We start from the raw sequence: 23,292 nt of genomic DNA on the forward strand, positions 1-23,292 counted from the left end.
AACCTGCAATGAGAATATTGTTATCAAGGTAACATAGAAAAAAGTTTAGTTAATCAAATCATAATAAAAGGTCAATTTATTAAATATGTAAAACACTTCCCTGAACACACACCCACATTAGTGCACACCCACATGAACATACATAAGATTTTTTAAATATACTTCCATAAGCATATAAAATACAATAGGACCATGATGTATATAGACTGGTCTCCAAAAAGAAATTCAAGGACCCTTTTGGTTTTAAAGAAAGCCAATATTTGGCATTTTAAGGAGAAAGTTATATTAATCAGAAAGAAGCAAAAATGAATTAACTCAATTATAGTCACACAAACAAAACTATCTGGGAAATATAATGTGGCCAGGTTCTCGAGAAGCATCAGAAAGTGCAAACATTTTGTTTGATGATGCAGGGGTGGCCTCAGTCATTTAATCGTAAACATCCAAATAACATTCATACTGGGAATTGAGTTGAACCATTCTTCAATGGCCTTTCATCTGTGTGAGAGACTGATGGGCATTTTAGTCTCTCTGGCCATACAGGAGTGAGTGAATCATCATCCCTGGGGCCTTAAATCTACTAAAATGGCACCAGATGGGAGCAAGTACAATCAGCCTTCCAGAATGTGCCCAACAATAAAGACTGGGGTAGCTTTATCCTGGCTCATCACTGTTTCATCTTGAAGTGCAGACCAGGTGGCTCACACCTTGGTAAGTGCCTGAAAAGCCTAATGTTCCTTTTGGAGACTTCATCAGTCAGGAGCAGGATGCAGAGCAGGCTCACCCTTATCCAGCTATGATTTTTACCTTTTCATCCTCACTTTCATATGGAAGAAAGGATACACAAGATTTGGGGAAAAAAGTCCTTCTAATACAGAACCAACCTCATTAAATGTCATTCCACAATTAGTACAAAGGATCCATAAAATTTCCTCATGTTTAACTTCAATTTAGTACTGAACTTCATGCTAACTTCAGTCTTTAAGACCTTCTATGTCTCTTGCTGTAACTGCTTTCCTTACAGTTCCACAAATGAGAGTTGAATTCTGAAAGCTCTTTAGAACTACAGATAGAACTAGAAAAACCTTCTATGCAGCATTCTAGCTTCCAAAAAAATTATGCTTTTTACAACAAAATAAAATAGACTTTCTGTAAACATGAAATATATTCTAATGAAATTCAGAATTTTTTCACTGTGTAAAACTTAGCCATATGAAACAAGCAAGCAGGAAACATGGGTTTTGTCATTTAGAATAGATGGGCATTGATAATGACAAAGAAAAAAGTTTTTAATTCTACATTGATTTTTAAACATGTAGTTTTATTGTATTAAGAGAGCTGACATAAACTAAAAGGTCCTAGCTTGATTTGGTGTAGAGGAATTTAAAGTCAAACTTTAAACAGCATTAAAAGACCTAAAAGTTAACCTTAACCTTGCAAGCGAGCCATTACATGCCCCAAAGAGCATCAACATCTAAGTAAGCTATTAACTATAGGAGTACAGTTTTTTAGAGAAGAATTGAAAGGTGTTGACAGGAAACAAGAGCCGGTGGCAAAAATGCTGAAAGAGTGAAGCCTGGCCTGTCTGTAGATTAGCTGGGCAGGAGAGGGACTCTAAGAGCAAAAGACTGCATCCCCTCTTAATATTCCGTTTAACTCAGCAAATTAGCATTAAACAACCTGGGGGGACTCTATCCTGCAGAAAACAAGCAAATCAAAACAACAATAACAATTCAAACTTTCCAGTAACTCTCCTTAGCCATATGGACTAAGAAAACAGAAAACATCTCTGGCAGTATACCTCTGCAATTCATATTCAGCTTTCTGCTGAACATTTTCTTTTGTCAGATCAGGATCAGAGGCATGTCTTGGGAGTTGTAGTACAGCAGCCACAGCAGACATGTCTTTATTAAGAACTAAGTTAATTAATGGACCTGAGTTCTTGAAAAAGATAGACTCAAAGCATGAATTACAACAACTGAATTTTGTCTTAATGTAATTTATTTGAGGAAGAAATAATTTCACATTGTATATGTACACCAAAACATTACATTGCCCCATAAACATATATGACTATTATTTGGCAATTAGAATTACAATGTTATAAACAGCTTGACACCATGACAACAAATTGAATGGAAAATAATAAACAGATTAGTAAATGTAAATAGCAATTCATGGTGATTTAAAAATAATTCACTTAAAGGAAAACTAGAGAAATTGTACTGCTTAATAACTATGATGAACTAGAAATCAAACACAAATTTTCAAATTATTGATAAATATGGCAAACTTTCAAAATGTGTATATGTATGTTATGATAATTAATGAAAATAAGACCCCATGAATTTTAATGTGAGTGAGAAAGAGTTTGGAGGAATGAAAGGGAATGAATATATACTGTAACTGTATTATAATACCAAGCAGTTAAAAAAATACTTGAAAATATAACAAAATATTCAACATAATAATGAGAAGCTACAAATGTGCATTGTAATATTATGATGAAACTAAATATTTTATACAGTTAATATACACATATACTCCTTAAAAAGAAAAACTATAACTAGAAATTGAAATAAAATGTCTAACAAAATTCAACTAAATAGACATTTTAAAAGAAAGTGCTTAATGGGATATTGACAACATTAAAAACTGAAGAACAGGGCTGGAGGGATAGCTCAGCTGTTAAAGGCTAGGCTCACAACCAAAAATATAAAAACTGAAGAACATGAGACTGTTCATTGAAAATATTGAAGATCAAAAAGTTTAAATTAGTTATGCATTTCCAACTAAGTACTGCATATTGAAGTGCAAAATATCAATGATAAAGAAACTGTGCTAATCCAGGGTACTAGCAAACAGTAGCAACAACAAAGTAACACAAGTACACAATGGATCAACTGAAACGTATCTGTTGGAAGATTGCTTTGTAAACCTGCATGAGTTTATGTAGACAACAATAAGCACAGAATAACTCAAGAACTACCTCAGAAAGTAGTGACAGAAACGAGAAAAGAATATTGAGTGTTTCTTCATGTAGCAATCATTAAGATTTGTCAATTGATACCTTCTGCTATGCTTTCATATAGATACCGTTATGTAGTGTATATTTGGATATTGGTACATACTATAACACTTTCTCTGATCTATTTTCCTCCATGTTGGGTGCATTTCTAAGAATAATTTCCATGTCTCTTGGTTTGACAGTACTTTGAAGATATTAATAGGACAAAGTCAGGCATTAAGCTGTCATCTTGATTCCCTCACATGCTGGTATGTCCATTCTCAATGTCTCCATCACTGAAATTTCTACTTTCTATTTGGTTGGGTTCCCAGAGATGGAATCTGCACACATCTGGATCTCGATCCCCATATGTCTCCTGTACACTATTGCCATCCTTGGCAACTGCACTATCCTCTTTTTCATAAAATCAGAGCCGTCTCTGCATGAACCCATGTATTATTTCCTCTCCATGTTGGCTCTCTCAGACCTAGGACTATCCATTTCCTCTCTCCCTACCATGCTCAAGGTTTTCTTGTTCAATTCTCCAGAAATTTCTCCTAACATGTGTTTTGCCCAGGAGTTTTTTATTCATGAATTCTCAGCTATGGAATCATCTGTACTTCTCATTATGTCCTTTGACCGTTTTATTGCCATCTGTAACCCTCTGAGATATTCGTCCATCCTTACCAGTGCCAGGGTCCTTCAAATTGGGCTTGCTTTTGCTCTCAAGAATGTTTTGTTGGTTCTACCTTTCCCTGTAACTCTAAAGCATCTAACATACTGCAAGAAGAATCTGTTGTCACATTCCTACTGCCTCCATCAGGATGTCATGAAGCTGGCCTGCTCAGACAACAAGATCAATGTCATCTATGGTTTATTTGTGGCTCTCTCTGGCATCCTGGACATAACATTCATTTTCTTGTCCTATGCACTGATCCTGAGAGCAGTGCTGGGCATTGCATCCCAAAGGGAAAGACTCAAGGTCCTTAGTACTTGTGTCTCCCACACTTGTGCTGTGCTCATCTTCTATGTCCCTGTCATCTCTCTCTCTGTTATTTACCGGTTTTCCAAACGCAGTTCCCCTATAACTAAGATCCTCATGGCTGACATTTTCCTACTTGTGCCTCCAGTGATGAATCCTATCATATACTGTGTGAAGAGCCAACAGATAAGAAATGTGATTCTAGAGAAATTGTGTCAAAAACAAAGTTAACAAATCTGTTTAATCTCATGAAAGTCCAGTCAGAGTTGTCAGAAAATCAAGAGAATTCATCATTATGGATTTGCACTTTGTGTTAACTCCTCAGAATCATCTTTCCACATTGTACCAATATCAAAGAATCAGTCTTGTCAATTTCTTGATTTAATATTTAAGACTGAGATATTAATGTAAGAATAAAATATATTTCTCCTTGTACCAAGGTGGCATTGGTACATTAAGATTCTGATATCATAAATATTTTCATCCTTAAAGGAATATTCAATATGTTTATTTGAAAACACCTTCAGCAATGTGGCAGGATACAAGGTAAACTCAAAAAAATCAGTGGCCCTATTATATATAGATGATGAAGTGACTGAGAAACAAATCAGAGAAACATCACCCTTTACAATAGCCAAAAACAGCATCAAATATCTGGGGATAATGTTAACCAAGGAAATTAAAGACCTGTATATCAAGAACTTTGTGTCTTTAAAGAAAGAAATCAAAGAAGATACCAGAAAATGGAAAGATCTCCCATGCTCTTGGATTGGTAGGATCAACATAATAAAAATGGCAATCTTGCCAAAAGCAGTCTACAGATTCAATGCAATCCCTATCAAAATTCCATCACAATTCTTCAAGGACCTGGAAAGAACATTAATCAACTTTATATGGAAAAACAAAAGGCCCAGGATAGCCAAAACATCCCTATACAATAAAGGAACTTCAGGAGGCATCACCATACCTGACTTCAAGCTCTATTATAGAGCTATAGTCCTGAAAACAGCTTGGTATTGGCACAAAAATAGGCAGGTAGACCAATGGAACAGAATCGAAAGCCCTAATTTTAACCCACACACCTATGAACACTTGATTTTTGACAAAGAAGCTAAAACTGTACAATGGAAAAAAAGAAAGCATCTTCAACAAATGGTACTGGCATAACTGGGTACTGGTATGCAGAAGACTGCAGATAGATCCATGTTTATCGCCTTGTACAAAACTTAAGTCCAAATGGATCAAAGATCTCAACATAAATCCAGCCACACTGAAACTTTTAGAAGAGAAAGTGGGAGATACTCTTCAACAAGTTGGTACAGGAGACCACTTCCTAAACATAACACCAGTGGCACAGGCACTGAGATCGACAATTAACAATTCTGAAACTAAAAAGCTTCTGTAAGGCAAAGGACACAGTCAAAAAGACAAAAAGGCAGGCCACAGAATGGGAAAAGATATTCACTAACCCTACATCTGACAGAGGGCTAATCTCCAAAATTTACAAAGAACTCAAGAAACAAGTCTCCAAAACACAAAAGGATCCCATTAAAAGGTGGGGTACAGAGCTAAATAGAGAATTCTCAGTAGAGGAGACTAAAATGGCCAAGAGACACTTAAAAAAGTGCTCTACATCCTTAGCCATCAGGGAAATGCAAATCAAAACAACTCTGAGATACCATCTTACTCCTGTCAGAATGGCTAAAATCAAAAACACGGAAGACAATTTATGCTGGAGAGGATGTGGAGAGAGAGGAACACTCCTCCACTGCTGGTGGGAGTGCAGACTCATACAGCCTCTTTGGAAATCAGTATGGAGATTCCTCAGGAAAATGGGACTTAATATACCACTAGACCCAGAAATTCCACTCTTAGGCATATATCCAAATGAGGCAAGTTCATACAAAAAGGGCATCTGCTCCACTATGTTCATAGCAGCATTATTTGTAATAGCCAGAACCTGGAAGCAACCTAGATGCCCCTCAACTGAAGAGTGGATAGAGAAAATGTGGTACATTTACACAATGGAGTATTACTCAGCAGAAAAAAAACAATGGAATCTTGAAATTCGCAGGCAAATGGATAGCACTGGAAGAAACCATCCTGAGTGAGGTAACCCAGTCGCAAAAAGACAAACATGGTATGTACTCACTCATATATGGATTTTAGACATGGATCAGGATAGTGCCAGTTTGTACTTCCACTGATAGAGAGTCTGGGAAACAGGAAAGAACCTAAAAGATATGCATATATGCATAGTACCCAAGAGAAGAGGATGGAGACAAGATCCCCTGAATGGATGGGGAACATGGCGAGGGGTGGGGGGAGTGGGACCTGGGAAGAAGAGAGGGGGTGAAGAGGAAGAGAGTTGGTCATGGGGGAAAAGGAAGTTGAGGGGGTGGGGGTAGAATAGGGGGAAGAGGGAATCATAGGATCGAATACAGATCAGGCACCAGAGCGACCTCGAGTGATCTAAAGGGATAACACCAATTGGCAAGCTAAGCAATAGTGGAGAGACCACCTCAAATGTCCATTCCTGATAATGAACTTGATGTCTATAACCATCTGGGAGCCTTCATCCTGTGACTGATGGAAGCAGAGGCAAACACACAATTAATCACTGAACTGAACCCAAGGAACCCAGTGACAGAGAGAGGGGAGTGATGAGCAAATTGGCAAAGAATGGGCTGGCAAAACCAGCAGAGACAGCTGATCTGAACAGGGGAGAGCTCTTGGACCCCAGACTGACAGTGGGGAGGCCAGCATGGGACTGATCTGGACCCCCCAAATGTGAGTGTCAACGAGAAGGCCTGGGCAACCTATGGGGCCCTGAGCTGTGGATCAGTGTCTATCCCTGATATACAAACAGTCTTCGTGTGCCTATAGCACAAAGAGGGATGCTCTCTCAGCCTGGACTCTTAGGGGAGTGCCTGGACCCTACCCAGAGTAATATGACAGACTCTGATATCCCCTATGTGGATGGATTTGGCAATAGGGTGGGAGGGTGGGGGATAAGGGGCGTGCGGGAGGAGGGGAGGGAGAGGGAACTGGGATTGACATGTAAAACAAGCTATTTAAAATAAAAAAAAGCAAAAAAAAAAGAAAATTGACATATAGTCATAAGAAAAATGGGTTAGAGATAAAACATGGCTAAAGATAGTCTCTTCATTTAAACTAATCACCTTCAAGACAAAGTCTTGGTAACTAAAAATATTACTATATAGCTCATAAACCAAAACTAATATGAAAAATGACAAGTTTATATATGAAACCACTAAAGCAAACATTAAGAATAAAATTTCAATAGAAGAAATAATTTTTGTTCATTTATTTTATTAAACTTCCTTACTCAGCATTCAAATGTAATCATCTGGTCCATGCTGTATTCAGAAGCTGTTTATCTTTCAAGTCTCTATGGCAGTTACACACAATGAAAAAGATTCTTGAGCAGATTGTTCAATTTCACTTAAACTCTCTTCTCAACTAAGCCTCAACTTTCCACTCCCATTATCGTCTTTACCTTAAATACGTAAGTGGATTCCTTATATACTACAATTGCTTGATTGATAATTGATCATCGTAACCTACATTCAGCAACCAACTTCAACAAACCAAGCCAACCCTTACCTTGATGTTTCCTATTAGACTTTCCTCATCTGTCAAACAACTTATCCACACCTTCTCAGTCTATCAATTCTTCTTTTATTCGGTTTTTATGACTTGAACCTCATTGCTCTCCTCTACTACATAGCCTCATGAGTTCCCATGAAAGTTCCCCTGAAAAAAGTTTCTTTACATTTCTTTTAGAAGTTTCATGATGTCACAGCTTAGCAACTAGATGATAATTGGACTGACAACTACCTACCAATGGCTCTATGTTCACATTTTTGAGCCCTTTGTTTCAACTCTTGACTTGAGATCCGTTGATAAGTCTCAAACATTGTACTCAAGGAAAATCAATTGTCTCAGGTAATTTTCTTTAGATTTGAGTGCAGTATATAAATTGTGCTAATATCCCAAGAAAATACCATTGAGCTAGAAGCATGGTCTGCCATCTCAAAAGCTCCATACACAGAGTCTTCCTGACTCTGGCTTGAGCAAGAACGTCTTCCTCCATACTGGGATGTTCCTCCTGAATTCTTGCGAGTGGGATCTGTTCTCTGACCACGGGGATGGTTATGATTTCACCTGAATCTTGTAAGGATTCTTCCTTTGTTTCCAATTGACTCAGATACTTCCAAGGAAAATCTAGATAGGCTGTTTACTCATATCCTAGAACCTTCATTGACAATGTATCCATCAAATCTGCTAGTTCTGTTTTCATTTTCATACATCTGTGGGGAATGATATGAAACTTCAACGGTCACCTTAGGAAATCTCATTACTGTCTGTCTACATTGTCACCTTTAAAGCACTCTTTTCCACTTCTCTGCTCTTCCTTCCTCCTTCAGCTGTTAATTTTCCCCTTAATTCCCTTTTGTCCTTCCCCAACCCGCTTTGATTCTGATACCACCCCCTCCCCTTTGTCCAACTCTGACACATTTTCCTCCCTACCGTGGCCCATAAGCTCTGTGTCACTACTAGAATATTAGAATTCTAAACTCACCAGAAACCTAAAGAGACTCATGCCTTCCTACAACCAAAAAAAAAGTGCCCATCTGATCATTAAAGGCACCAGTTAATTGAAACTGTGTACTTACCCATATAAGCTTTGGTAGCAAAAACATCACCTAAAAGTTAGTTTAAATCTCCATTTGATTATGCATTAGAAGAAAAACCTTCAAAGTATTCTCCACAGCCTTGATTAGACAGTATCATTACAGTCAGGCATGATGGTACACACCTGTAATCTCAGCACTCAGGAGGAGAAGGATCAAGAGTTCAAGGTTTTCCACACTACGAAGGGTCTTCAAAGGCAGCCTAGGTTACCTAAAACCCTGTCTCAAATTATATATTATTTTTATGAAGCTTAAAATCTCTATTTTACTCTTTTGCAAGTCAATTAAGCTCATTTTGTCCCATTTTTGTCAAAAATACAATTTGGATTCAAGTATAGAGTAAATATAAGATATAACTTTCATATAAGGTAGTAACTTTTGTGTCACTTTTTTAACTCAGAGTAAAAATGTATAAGATTTCCATCTGTGTTTATATAAATTAATATATGTATTTAAGTATGTTATAAATAAGTGATATTATCCACTTCTGGCCAGCATTACAAAATTAATTGAAATACAATAAATGAATTCTATTCCTGTTGACTTAGAAATAAGTAGAAGGCCTATACACGTTGAAACAGACAGTAATGGACATAGTGCTAATAATTCAACCTAAGTTTTATGTACAAATATAACAGCAGTAAAGGGATTGGTTAACACTAATTGTTGTCTAATATGAAATATGCACTTCAAACTTTATAACAAAACAAGATCTATGCAATTAACTACTTCTTGTTCATACTGTTTGTCTGACGTGTATGTACAATAAAAACAGATAAGAGAATTACCTGAGATAATGTATAGGTTTAGTACCATACTTTACATGACTGAAATAGTTTCCAAATGCTTTTTGGTGTTTTATCACCTTCAAATTATACTATCAATTAACATATGTTTACTAAATATCTAGTTAGGAACACATTCCACACTGCGTTACTTTAATTTTATATACTTCTGGCAAACTTATCTTTATATGTAGTAGACAAAAGTAAATAGGTATAAATATGTCTATATCTCACTTAAAAATCATGATAAGAAGAATCAGATGTCTCTATCAATTGTAAAATATCCAGAAGAATTTTCTAAGTTGTTATAAAATGATGACTCATGACAATGCTTAATTATCTTCCTATGTTTCTCTGTTAGAGTAGCTTTGGATGGTTAAGAACTGTAATAATATACAGAAATGAAACCAGCAAAAAATAGTAGCATAATAATTCTGTATCAAGGGGGCCTGTGAATGTAGCTCACTTGGTACTGTTCTTGTGTAACCTCTAAGAAGCCCTAAGTTTGATCCCCTTACGACATTAACCTGGTGTGATGGTTTACACCTGCTGTCCCAGTACTCCCACTCAGGAGTTAGAAACAGGAAGATCAGAAGTAGTTAATAGTGATCTCTATGTGCACAGCAAGTCCAAGGGCTGCATGAGTGAGTAGATACAGAAGACCCTGCCACCAAAGCCAAAAGCAATGGGGGTGGGGAAAGGGTATAGAAGGGATTCAAGGGATAGTATCAGGGAGGTGCAGGAGGGAGGAAAGGGAAAGGGGGAAGGGTTGTAATTTATTGTAATTAAAAGCATTTTAAAGTAAAACAAAAGCATGCAAGGATAGTGTGATGTCTTTGAAGTAAGAAAGGTAGGAAATATGGAAGTCGTGGCTTTGTTCAGGGAACAAAAAAAGTAATTTTATTTTAAATTATAATGCTTTCTGCATATTGCAGAACAAGAAAGTGAAATTTTGAAGGGAATTTTTAGATACAATAGATCTGTAAAAGGGAAACTTAGAAAATAAATTTTAGTTTCTGTCAAGATAGCTCTGTATTTCAATGATTGACTTGATTAAAATTAACTGTTGGTTTGAAGATGAGCAAGAAGAACTGGTTCTTGAATTTCTAGAAAACTCAGCCTATGTTAGAGACACAGAACAGGGGGGATCTCACTCAAAACTATAGATGTCCCAAGCAAAAATTAAGGGGAAGCTCATGGTTTGGATCCCAGCCTTGAAAAGCTACTGAAAAAAAAAATCAAATCTGATGATTCTTCTAGAAAAGGAGAAATTCCTACACAGTTGACACCACTCCTGCTTTGTCACATCCAGTGAGATCAGAAAATTATAAGGGGAGGCTGGAGAGACAGCTCAGCAGTTAAAAGCACTTGCTGCTCTTGAAAAGGGTTCAGGTTCAGTTCCCAGCACCCACACAGTGGCTCAGAAATGTCTGGAACTCTACTCCCAGGGAAGACGATGTCCTCTTCTGGCCTCCACAAACACCAGACTCACAGGTAGTACACATACATAAAAGCAGCCAAAACACTGCTACATACAAAAATAAATAAATCCTTTAAAAATTATACAAGTTGTGAATGAGAAATGATTTTTCAAGTTTGTATATCCTTGATGTGTATATAAAATCATTCATAAATAAATATGTCTGTATCCTGAATATGTATTGTATTTTATCGCATCTTGTTAGATCATCATTGGTTGATATCCCAATAGGAGGCCTGACCTTTTCTGAAGGGAAATAGGGGAATATTGAATCTGGGAGAGGGTGGAGACTAGGGGAGAAGGACTGGAAGAAGAGGAGGAAGAAGAAACTGTGGTCATAATATATGAAAGAAGAATAAATAAAATAAAAATCAGATCACATTTAAGTATAGTCTAAACCTTCTAAGTTGTTCTAAAGAAAATAGGATGCCTGAACTGGCCTAATCATATAATCAGATGGGGTGAATACCCCAAATATCATAACAGAGCCTTCAACCAGTAATTGATAGTACCAGATGCAGAGATCTATAACCAAGCACCAGGCTAAGCTCCTGGAATCCAGATTGTGAGGAGGGAATATATGAGCAAGGGAAGCGAAGATCATGATGGAGAAATCTACATAGACTGCTGAACCAAGCTTGTGGAAACTCATGAACTCTAGACCAACAGATGTGGAGACCAAACTAGCCTCCATTAAGTGGGAGACAGTTGTGAAGCTTGGACTATTCGAGGGGCCTCTGGCAGTAGGACCAGGATCTATCCCTGGTGTGTGAGCTAGCTTCTTGGAGCTCATTCACTATGGTGGGATGCCATGCTCAGTCTTAATGCGTGGGAGAGGGAATTGGTCCTGCCCCAACTTAATGTGTCAGACTTTGGTGACTCCAAATGGGAGCCCTTACTAGTGAGGAGGAATGGCAGGGTGAGGAAGGGGGAGAACTGAGATTGGAATGTAAAATCAAACTTAAAAAAGTGTTTTAAAAAGGAGAAAATATGGGCTTTTAAGCAAAATTTAAACATCATGTAAGTAAATCCACTATAAAATGCACAACACCTTAGTGAATGAATAAAAGAAGTAACATCTGGAGGGGAGTGTTCAAAACCTTCTTGATTTGTAAATGAAAACCCAGTCACTTTAAGACATTTGAAGTCAGTGATAGATCAGACATGTGAACACAGTTGTACATCGAGGCTTTTTGGCACTCTTAAATAGCACAGTGAAGTCTTGGAAGAGACAAACAGAATTGTGAGTCAGATCAGAACAGGCTTAATGGGTTCTCTCTAATGAATGTTAACTATTTCCAGTGCCATGAGATTGTGTGAAAGCCCTTGGTTCCAGTGTCATTTTAGGGAGTCCTGTGGGGAGTTTTCATTTTTTAAGTATGTTCTTCTGAGGTAGAATCCCCAGAGCTTTGTGGGTTCATTGGCAATCCTCGGGTAGGCAGGTGTAGACATTGAAGAGAAGATAAACTGCTTTTCTGGCACAGCAGAGAATTTCTGGTGGCCATACCACACCAGTCCCTCTTCCTTCTGGTTCCAACTACCTACCAACTTACCAGTAAGCTTCCTCACTGACACAGTTCTGACTTTCCTTTGTACCACCTCAAGCAAACAGCTTGTCATTTTGTCTGATTCAGGTTTCCAAGTTATTGATCTAAAGACCAGAACCTCAATCTTTTCAAAAAATGTGTTTTAAAAAAGTGTTTTTAAATGTCTGCTAGAAGCCCACAGTTCTACCAACTCATGGAAATCAACCAAGGGCTACCACAAAATCAGTGAGAAGCACAGAAAGAAATTCAAAGGCAGGTATGTATGTGAACCATTCTCAGGAAACAATTGCTAGGGGACAGCCATTGAATTGCACCTTAATACAATATGTAGAATATGGGTAATAAAGACACCAAGATTGCTTTGGTGAGAATGCAACAAGAATAACTAAAGTCTCTGGCCTCAGTAGCCATGCTTCTCATTAATGAGTGCACATGCTTCTCATTAACTTTAAGTCTTTGCCTCTCAATTTCTATTATTTTATGAATGAAAACACAGCTCTATGATACCAGCAAGAATATGTCTATAAGCCCAATGTATTTTAGCAACGTTGTGAGAACAGGTTTTATGCAAACTCTACACAGTCATTTTACCTAAACACAGAGACTACTAAACTGAAACTATGACTTCATCGATTCACTGCTGGTGCATATAAAAATGTATGTTTTTATTGGATCCCATCAATACAGAGCAAGTAGACAAAAGCACAAGTTTATGTAGGCAGTGACTGAACCCTGGAGAGCAGCTTTCTCTTCATTACGTTTGATCATGGGATGATTTGAGACTCAGCTTGCGTGTGATAGAAAGGGAAGCATTGAAGAAATAAGCACAGTACTCCAAGAAGAATAAGGTTGTTTCTCAAATCTGCAAAATGTGTCATAGGTTTTCCCCTCATATTAAAGGAAAATAATCTATAATACTTATAAATATGTATCCCTGAAAAATAAGATCTTTACAGTTTACTTAGATTATCTCCTGAAGCAATAGTGTGAATTAATGTATTTGAATAATTGCAAATGAAATTATAGTAAATGATTATTTTTATCTTATCCTACATTTATTCATATTATCTCTAATCTCATATTGCCACAATCCTAATAAATATGTCAGAGGTAATTCAGTCTGGAAAACTTGGCTGTACTCTGAGTTTAAGACAAACATTTGAAATTTGATTTCTCTGTTGATGATTATATGTGAAGGTATGTTTTCATTTACCTCATTGAATTCTGCTGATATAATTCCTGATATTAATCTCATTTGATATTATTTTTAAAGATCTAAGGTTATTGCAAAAGAATATCTAGAATGACAATATTTATACTAGCTCAAACTCAAGAATATTCATTTGAGACAATTCATTTATGCTGCTACAGGAGCATTCTGCTGAAATCCAGGTACTAAGTGCCAGGTATTCCCACAATGTCCGTCTTCAATGCTTCTGTCATAAAAAATCTCCACCTTCTTTCTGAATGGGATCCCAGGGTTGGAGCATGCTCACATTTGACTCTCCACCCCAATTTGTCTGATGTACTTTGTGGCCATCATGGGGAACTGCACCATCCTCTTTCTCATAAAGACAAAAGATTTCTCTGCATAAGCCTATGTATTATTTCCTCTCAATGCTGACATTTACTGACCTAGGACTGTCCATTTTTTCCCGTCCAATCATGCTGAGAACATTCTTGCTCAATGCTCAAGAGTTTTTCATTCACGAATTCTCAGCTATAGAGTCATCCATGCTTTTCATTATGTCTACTGATTGCTTCCAAAACGTTTCTCATACAAAATTTATTTCCTTTTGTAGCCTTGTTTTGTACTAAAGACTAATAATTTTCTTTATATGGTTTAAGTATCTTATGAGCCAAACTCCAAGTGTTGCATGGCACCTTAAGCTAAATAAACAGACTCAAAATAATATTAAGGTTTTGGGGGGGAGAGAGAGAGAGAGAGAGAGAGAGAGAGAGAGAGAGAGAGAGAGAGAGAGAGAGAGAGAGAGAGAGCGGTGATCCTGAGTTATTTGAGAAAGCAAAAACTGTTTAATATGAGGAATTTCATGAACCAATATGTCACTCATCTCTTAATCCAGAAATGAAAGATAAGATTCTATAAGGATTCCCTGTAGGAGGAAGTCTGTATGCCGCCATTAACCATGTGACTTACTAGAGGCGCATACTGATGAGGTAATAAAAGGGTGGTTTACCACACCGCTAACCACACCCACTTTAGGCATGACTAAAGATGTATACGGCCAGACATAAAGACGTATACGTACGTAGGCGGTGAACTACGTCACTAGCCAGGCCCACTTTTGGGCATGGCTAGGGGGCATTACGGGGGAAGGCATAAAAGACAGCACACAGGAAGTCTCGGTCTTTTTTCCCTGAGTTCGGCTTCTGGTTCGGCAGCTGAAAACTACTTGGCTCATCTGGGTTACTTGTTTGGTATCTTGTGAGTAATTTCTACAATAAATACTTAGTTTTACTTTCAGTAATTGTGTCGATTATCGTTACAGCGTCCTTTGGAGCCACAATTCCCAACCAAAAGTTATATTGAACACCTTTGCTGAGTGCCTGAGGAAGCTATTAGTATTTGTTTCTAAATTGATGAATTCCCATCTACCTTCTCCCATTTTAAATGTAGTTTCTTACCTGTAAATACTGGTTACTTGGAGAAATAAGATGGTTTGCTCATATCTGGACAACCCAGATGAGGGAAGAAAAGTTCAAGGAACAAAAACAAAAACATGTGATATGCACTTATGTGTATTGCAAGAAAGATAACAGACACTATAAAATTTAATACTTAACAAGACAGTAGGATACTCACTTACCTTCACAGGAATAGACCATGGGGTAAGACCAAGTCACTTCCCTCTAATTAGTACAAAAGAGCTCTTAGCTGTCTCAGGAAGGGAGCAATTTGCTCTATAACTTGCTCTCTTCATTTCCATCTCTCTTTTAGTAGGTTTTTAAAACTTGAAGTTTCTCTATTTGTTCTGGTCTGGCAAATACTTTTGCACCCACACTTTTGGCATGTCCCACTTGTTCCCAGAAAAATACTTCCTTCTTACTAACCTCAATCCCCATAGCATTGCTATTCTCTGACCATTTTTCTAGATGGAGAAAGCCATGCCACAAAGGCTAAAACATACATAAATTTACTACTAGATAGGTTCATTGGCCCTTTGCTTGGCAGAAAGGTACCAAGCTGTCTCTAACAGTATTTTTAATGGTTTATTAGCATTTATTTATTATTTATTATAATATGTTTCATAATGACATTTTATACTTTCCCATAATATGTTTTGATAATATTCACCCTCATTATTCTCTCTTGTCATCTTCCCACTCCTGAAACTCCCCTTCCTTTTTCCCAACTAGATGCCTTTCTTTTTACTCTCATGTCATTTTAGGTGATTGTGTGTGTGTGTGTGTGTGTGTGTGTGTGTGTGACCTGAAAAGTTTCTTAGTTTCGTGAGAGTTGTCCACAAATGTCTCTCCTAAACCTATCAACCAATAACCACCTGTAAATCCTCATGGAGTGGTAGAGCCTTGTGCATATGTTTGTGTGGATAATCTTAGCTGCTGTGAGTTCAAGAGAGCAACACTAATAGCAGGCCTAGAAATCAATGTTCCTCACCACCTTTCCTACTTCTTTGACTCTGACATTCTTTTTGCATTTTCTTTCTGACTATGATTGTTGCTACTCAGAATATCTGGCCAAAGGGACCCCAAGGAATCCCCAAACAACCAACCCAGGCTGCTACCAACACTGTAAAGTTGCTCTCCAAAAACTGACCCAAGGTTCCATTGCTGAAGATAATACCTAATGCCAAAGACCTGCTTCAGTACACACACACACACACACACACACACACACACACACACACACACACACACACAAGAAGGGTGCTCAGGTCACAAAGAGGATGATCTGACCATGAATCAGTTTGGCTGCCAGCTTGTTTAATTGAAAAAAAAGTTTACAACTTTTATTGTACTTAGGACTGAATAGGAGGAAAGGAGCTTGTGAGGCTGGGTGTGGTTTGAAATCAGGGTTAAGGAAGCTAGCTTTGACAATAGGCAGCAGTCATATGTTAATGAAGGGCAACAATTTCCTTTTAGAGATAAGAATGAATGCTTTATCAAGCAGGAACTTTCCTCAAGCCCTCAAGGGAATAGAGACCCTCCTTATCCAAATGCCTGAACTTGTGAGGGAGCAGAAATTATATTGCAATTTCTTAGTCTTACTATATGTGCCTGTTCCCCTAACAGTGCTCCCAAAAGGGAAGGTCTTGATGTCTTACTCTTTTCTCATTATACTGTTCCATTGTGATTTCTCTGTATTCATTAACTGAACTCTTGCCCTTAATGGCCTCAGGCTGTGGATCTGAATTGCAGACATCTCATCCCTGCGATCAGGTGTGTCTAGTAAATCCTGCTCTTGGTGTAAGTTGGAGAGTACATTGGGATTTCTGGTTCCACAGTGTGGTTGTTTTCCCCCAAAGAATTATTTTGTTTAGAAAGGCTACCATTGTATATATTTTTATCCTTTACCAAAGCCCCCACAAAATTTCCCAAAGGGAAAGGCATTTAAGAACCATTAAAATTGAAAGTAAAACTGTGCTGGAAAAGTGTGGTCTGTGAGGTCAAAATGCTGGAATTTTGTCAAGCAGGAATGGTCACCATGCAGTCCACACCACCATTACAACTCACTGAACACAGAGATATCTAGCTGATGCTTCCATCACTGTATTCCAGCATATTCAGTATAACAAGTCCTCTGCACACTATCAAAAGAGAAACGTTAACACCAAGCCAACCATAAATTCTGTCTATAATGTGTCCTACCTGCAAGATACGCTAGAGCAATGATGGCACAAAGTGGGGGTAACCAGTCAATGAGATGGAACCCATACTCAACACTGCTTGGGTGACCAAGACAAGACAACCCAAAAACCTAGGGTAAAATAAAACAATACTGTTCCAAAAAAAATTAGTGATAAAATGAATCTTAAAGGTAATCTGCTATACTAACAGTTTGGTTCCTTGATCAGCTATCATCAGAAGCTTCCTCCTATGTCAGATGAGAAGAAATAGAGATCCACAACCAGATATTACACGGAGAGGAAAAGACCTCAGAACACTCAACCCTCAATGGGATATCTCCATCAAATTTCTCCTCTCAGAGCACAGGAAACACCCCAGAAGAAGAGGTAGAAAGAGTATAAGAGCCAGAAGGAATGGAGGACACCCAAAAAACAAGGCCCTCTAAATCAAGATTAGCAAAGTCTATATGAGCTCACAGGAACTGAAGCAGCATGCACAGGACCTACACAGGTCTAGTCCAGGTCCTCTGAGTTTATACTCTGGCTTCTAGTTTAGTATTTTTATGGGATTCCTAAATCTCTGTGCAAACCATTGGGTTTCTGATTCTTGTGCCTTTTCTTGGAGTCTTTTCCTTCTGTTGGTCAGTTTAACCCAGTCCTAATGTGATATTTTTGTGTTGTCTTACTATATTTTATCTTGGTAAAGTTTTTAAAAAATGAATGAATGAATTGAAACCTAGACAACAGGGTAAATGTTAATAACTGAACTATCATTTATACCTACTGAGAGAGGGAAAATCAGTTTTCTTCAAAGGAGTGACACTGGGTAGGTCATCCACTCCAGGGCAGGCCTCATGTTCAGGAATATTGAACAAGCATAAAATGGACTCCAGTTTTTTATGTGTGCATTTATTTGGCCACAGTTGGCTATTTTGTTTTGTTTTTCTTTGGGAGTAGTGTTTTATTTTGTTTTTGTTGTTGTATTAGGTTTCTGTTTGTTTTTGAGAAAAAACTTGAAGTTGGGTAAATAAGGAGGATAAAGGATCTGGAAGAATTTGGGGAAAGAGAAGAGTATGGTCAAAGTATATTTAAATTTTAAATTGTTTTAAACAATGAAAAAGAATAAAAGAAGTTATCTGTCTTTAAGATAAATTCTATCATTTAAAGTATCTTCTGATAATTTTCTGTTAGCTATAATTCTAAAGAATGCTACTCAAATTTAAATGGAGGTGTTAATAAAGATAAATCACAATTAGCCAGAATTCTGCAAAGATATGATTGGAATCCAAAGGCAAGACTGAAGAAACAATAGGTCTAGCTTCTCAGGAAATACTCATTTGATCTGTTTGTGATTCACTGATTGTCTGGCTCCACCCCTCACTTAGCCCAGTGCCCACCTCTTACATACCTTGGTTGAGAGGTTCACTTAGTCTCTGTCCTGAGAGTCTCAGAAAGGACAAGACACATAAAGCACAACTCTTGTCTTCACCATCATTAGCCTTCCTATCATATTTATCCAGCAATCAGGAATAAGGGTTTTTCTCCACAGCTAGTTGGCTTTATTGCCACCCCATCCTCTGCCCATACTCAGGGTCTCATTAACATCAATCAGCCTGTCCATGCTGTGTGAACAGGGAAAGGGGAGGTTTTATACACTGAAGGAATGGTTCAGTACTCTCTTATTTCTGCAGACTAGTTCCTAGCCAATGACCTGGTTATCTTTTTCTTGTGTCCCTCAGTTTCAGAAAACGAATTCATTGGTAGAATGCAGGTGACCACTAGACTGTAATTCATTCCCACTTTCTTATTTTACATTGCTTCTTTATCATTAATACTGCATCATTAATACTCAAACAATTCATAGGTATTATGTGTTATGTCCCAAATTATTTTTTAAAAAGCCAAATCTGTCTCCCTTAATGGAACTGAATCAATTACATGATTTTCCAAAAGGAAATCTAACACAGAGAAAGGTAATATATCACTGTTATCATTAACAGAGGCAATTAAGCCATGCAAACTGACTCTCCAGTGACAGGAGTGCCTCTTTCAAGAATTATAACCCTAAATAAGTTTGTTCTATTTCTGTTTCTTTATCCTTAAGATATAGATAATACTAAACAATAACCAGGGTTGTTGTGAGAATTAGTTTATTTTAAAACATCTTATACTGAGCCTAACAATTTAACCTCCCAATAAATGACAGCTATTATTGTTGTGGTTGTCATTAAAAAAAAAGAGTGTTGCTGCTGTTGTTGCTGTTGCTATTGTTATTGATGATGACTTTGTTGAATCTGGTTGGCAGAAACCAGAGTCTCAATAAGCTTCCACTTTGAAAAAGAAAGGAAAGGAATTGTGTGGGATGTGTGATTCCCACACATTCTAGGCCTGGCAGAGTTCTTTGTCAGTAACTCCATTTGACAGAGAGTTTAAATCTTTTGCATCTGCTCATGTATCAGCTTCAGCTCCAGACTCCTGTATTCTTGTTAAATGTATTAATTTTGCAAATGAAAGTAATGACAATCTGACTGTCTAGTATTCAAAAGGAGGAACACAAGTGTGTCTCTTCAGCACATGGCCTCTGCAGTATGAGCTTCAGCCTAGAATCATTCACTATTCCACCCGTTGACACCAGAACAAATAAGAATATTTGATGGTACCAAAATATACTAACAAAAAGAGGAGAGATGTTCCCTATAGAAGAAGAGTCTAGTTCTTAGAAGGTCTTGCTTCATAGTCATTATCAAAACTTGAAATCATCATAACAACCTGATCCTAACCTTTGCCCAGAAACAAGATATACTTATCCCTTCAACACTGGCCTCTTCTCTTGATACATATTTCAGCCCCTCCCTGAGTGCACTGCTAACAGCTTGAGAACTGTTTGGGGAATTATGAATCACAATTGAGTCCCTGAGGAGAAGCTTTGGACACTTTAAAAGGACTGGGCTTTTCAGACAGGAATTGCTTACTGTTACTGTAGCTAATCTGTCCTTAAATTTGAGTTCTGAATTGAAGAATGCCATTCCAGTCCTTTTCTCTGCAGCTATTATTGCTCAGGTATGTTACAAGCAGACTCACACAGAGCATTTAGGAGAAGAGAAAACTGGATTCCTAGACTGTATACCGAGTTCTCCCTCCTAGCTGTATCTCCACACCATGTTATCAAGAAGGTTTTGTATGGTAGATGAGTGGACATGGGACAGGAAACTTAGAGGCATAGTCCTGTCTTAGTTACTGTGTATGCTCTTATACAAATAATTTTCATTTTTCTACTTAGTCTCTCATCTCTTTTCTTGTCAGAATGTAGTTCTTTGATCATTAAAATGGGAAGTGTAGTCTATACCTTTCTTACCTAAACTTGTATTATAATAGTTAATTACTACAGTGAATTTTGCAACAATTTGGAACATTCAAACTATACACTAGGTTATTATCTTCCCTGGGAGAAACTTTGTAATTCTTTTATGTTATAAATGGTAGACACTAAGGAGGAAAGAATGAAAGGCAGTAAATTAGAGGAGACTGAGGAAGAGCAGAATAGGAAAGGAACAAGGAAGCAAGGAAGAAGGGAGGAGAGAGAGACACAGAGAGAGACAGACAGAGAGAGAGAGAGAGAGAGAGAGAGAGAGAGAGAGAGAGAGACTAAGAGCTAACACAGTCTTTCACTCCCCACTTTTGCTGTGGCCTAGCTATCTAGATAGGATAGAAGCACCTCACTGGTTAACAACTCCTTCCACTTCAGATTCAATGGGAGGGAAGTGGTAAGCTGGAAACCAGAGAGGATTATGCTATTCAAAGAACAATAATGAGAACTTTGCTGTGTGACATAACTAAAGCCAGCTGGTAGATGACATAAGCAAAAGCCAACAAATATGTATTATAATTACTGATAAAATGTTTCATTGATTTGAAAAATGATACATTTGCATATAATGATATAAAGAATTCAGTTTGGATAAAGTCAGCTCTATTACAGACATGGATGACATCCCTTTGTAGGAGTAAATTAGAGGAAGTGAGAGTGACCAGCACTAAGAGTTATTCATTTTTATTTCCACTGTGACTCATCTTCCTCATCCACATACTCACATATTTTTGCAGCAAGTTTGTAACTGGGTTCCATGCCTGTGCCAGAGTTGAGAGCACCAGTGATGAAGCAAACCTGTCCCTCCGGTGGGAGCCAAGGTTTGCTTTCCTTTTCCTGTTCCCTGTTCTCCCTTTGCACAACTGAATGTAATGAATAACAAAAACAGAAGATGTAAAGAAAAAAATGAAAATCAAGATCATAGCTAAAATAGAAAGCCTAGGGTGAATCTTTTCATTCATCAGTCAGGATAACCTTTCTAGGTCTGCAGATAAAGGGATGCTAAAGATGACCCCTTTACGTCCCTTATTTCTCGAACTCTTAAATGAATAAGAGTAGGGTGGATGAAAACAAGCTTCACTGGGAATCTGCACATCTCTCTCGAATTGAGGGCAGACTTCCATTTTGCCATTTTCTCTCCCGATCACCTTTCTCATTCTCAGGATGACCTTGCACCACTGGCCAGCTACTGGCACCATGCTCTCCAAATCTCCTGTTCATTTGTCCATTCCTCACCTCCTTCCTCTCTAAGTCTCCACTTCTCTCTTGCCTTCATACTATTTACCCTAGCTTTCTTTGTTTATAGTGATCTCTTGTTTTTCTTTTAGAATCATAAAGTAATGGTATTATTATTAAGTTAGTTTTCCCATTATTCCTTCTTTCAATTCACAGTGTGGGTGGCAAAACTGGAGAGAGAATTGTATGTTTGTAATTATTTTCTATGTCCTTCTACATTACAAAAAAAGACTTTTGAAAGAACATAAGATATCCTTAGCTTCATATACTTTTTCCTTAAAATGTATCTGACATTCACACCAACTTATAGCTTTTCTTTTCAAGAAAAATCATAAAGAATATTTACTTTTCACTTACTCTCCAAAGTCCAGCAGGAAGAAGTTCTTTAATTATCTCCAGCTAATTAAAACTTTCTCTGAATCAGTAAGGACCTCACACTAAAGTATTTTTATACTTCCCTTCTTCACCTTTTACTCAATTAACAGTAATAATTCATTCTTATCATTTTCCTTGTGATTCTCTATGTTCCTTATTAATATAATGTTTTGTCCTATCTTCATTTTAACTTTTCTAGAGCCATGATCTAAGCCACAAGCTCGGCTTTCCACACTGTATCTCCCAGCAATTTTTCCATAGAGATGGCAGCTGCCCTATAGTACAAATTACCACTCAAACCAAACATACACACACACACACACATAAATGCACACACACACACACACACACACACACACACACACACACACGGGGGGGGGAGAATATATATGTCTAGATATCCCCCATTAACTTCTACACTTCTAGAAATTCTAAAACCCCTTTTTAAACCTGCATTCAATATGCCCCCAAATTAGCTGCATTTCACAAATATGTTTCCTCACTATTATTTTCTGTCTTGGCTCATTTACTTTATGATATAAATTGTAAATTGCCATATAGAGACTTAGCCAAGGTAAGGAATTAACTGGGCATTAAATTTAATTTTGAACTGCTTGATTCTCGTAACAACTAATTTTCTGTGCAACAACATATCAGTACAATGAAGACAACATTGACTCTGCATGGGCTTTGAATTTCATACTTAACTCTTTCCTGCTTAGTAAACCAGATCATTTGACCTCTTTGTTACTGTTCCCTCATCTGCATTTAGTTCCTAAGAATAGAATTTCTGTGGCAGAATTAGTGTCATTGAATGCCATTTCTGAAGTATAACATGTGGCAAACACTACTTTAAACTTTTATACTTGTTGTAAACAATAACTAGTCCTTCTATGCTTTGTGCATAGAACACAACTGAACATTTTGCAACATAACTGGTTCCAAAGGAGAAGCAAAAGCAACCCTGTT

At 37.5% G+C, this 23,292-nt stretch overlaps 1 protein-coding gene across 1 annotated transcript; it reads left to right on the forward strand.

The window, feature by feature from the left end:
• Positions 1–3,278: 3,278 nt before the first annotated feature.
• Positions 3,279–4,220, forward strand: LOC101828911 (olfactory receptor 51A4). The gene has a single exon (XM_040733729.1). The coding sequence runs from the start codon at positions 3,279–3,281 to the stop codon at positions 4,218–4,220; it is 942 nt and encodes a 313-aa protein (XP_040589663.1).
• Positions 4,221–23,292: the final 19,072 nt, after the last annotated feature.

This window comes from Mesocricetus auratus, unplaced genomic scaffold, assembly GCF_017639785.1.
Source record: "Mesocricetus auratus isolate SY011 unplaced genomic scaffold, BCM_Maur_2.0 Super-Scaffold_4256, whole genome shotgun sequence".
NCBI lineage: Eukaryota > Metazoa > Chordata > Mammalia > Rodentia > Cricetidae > Mesocricetus > Mesocricetus auratus.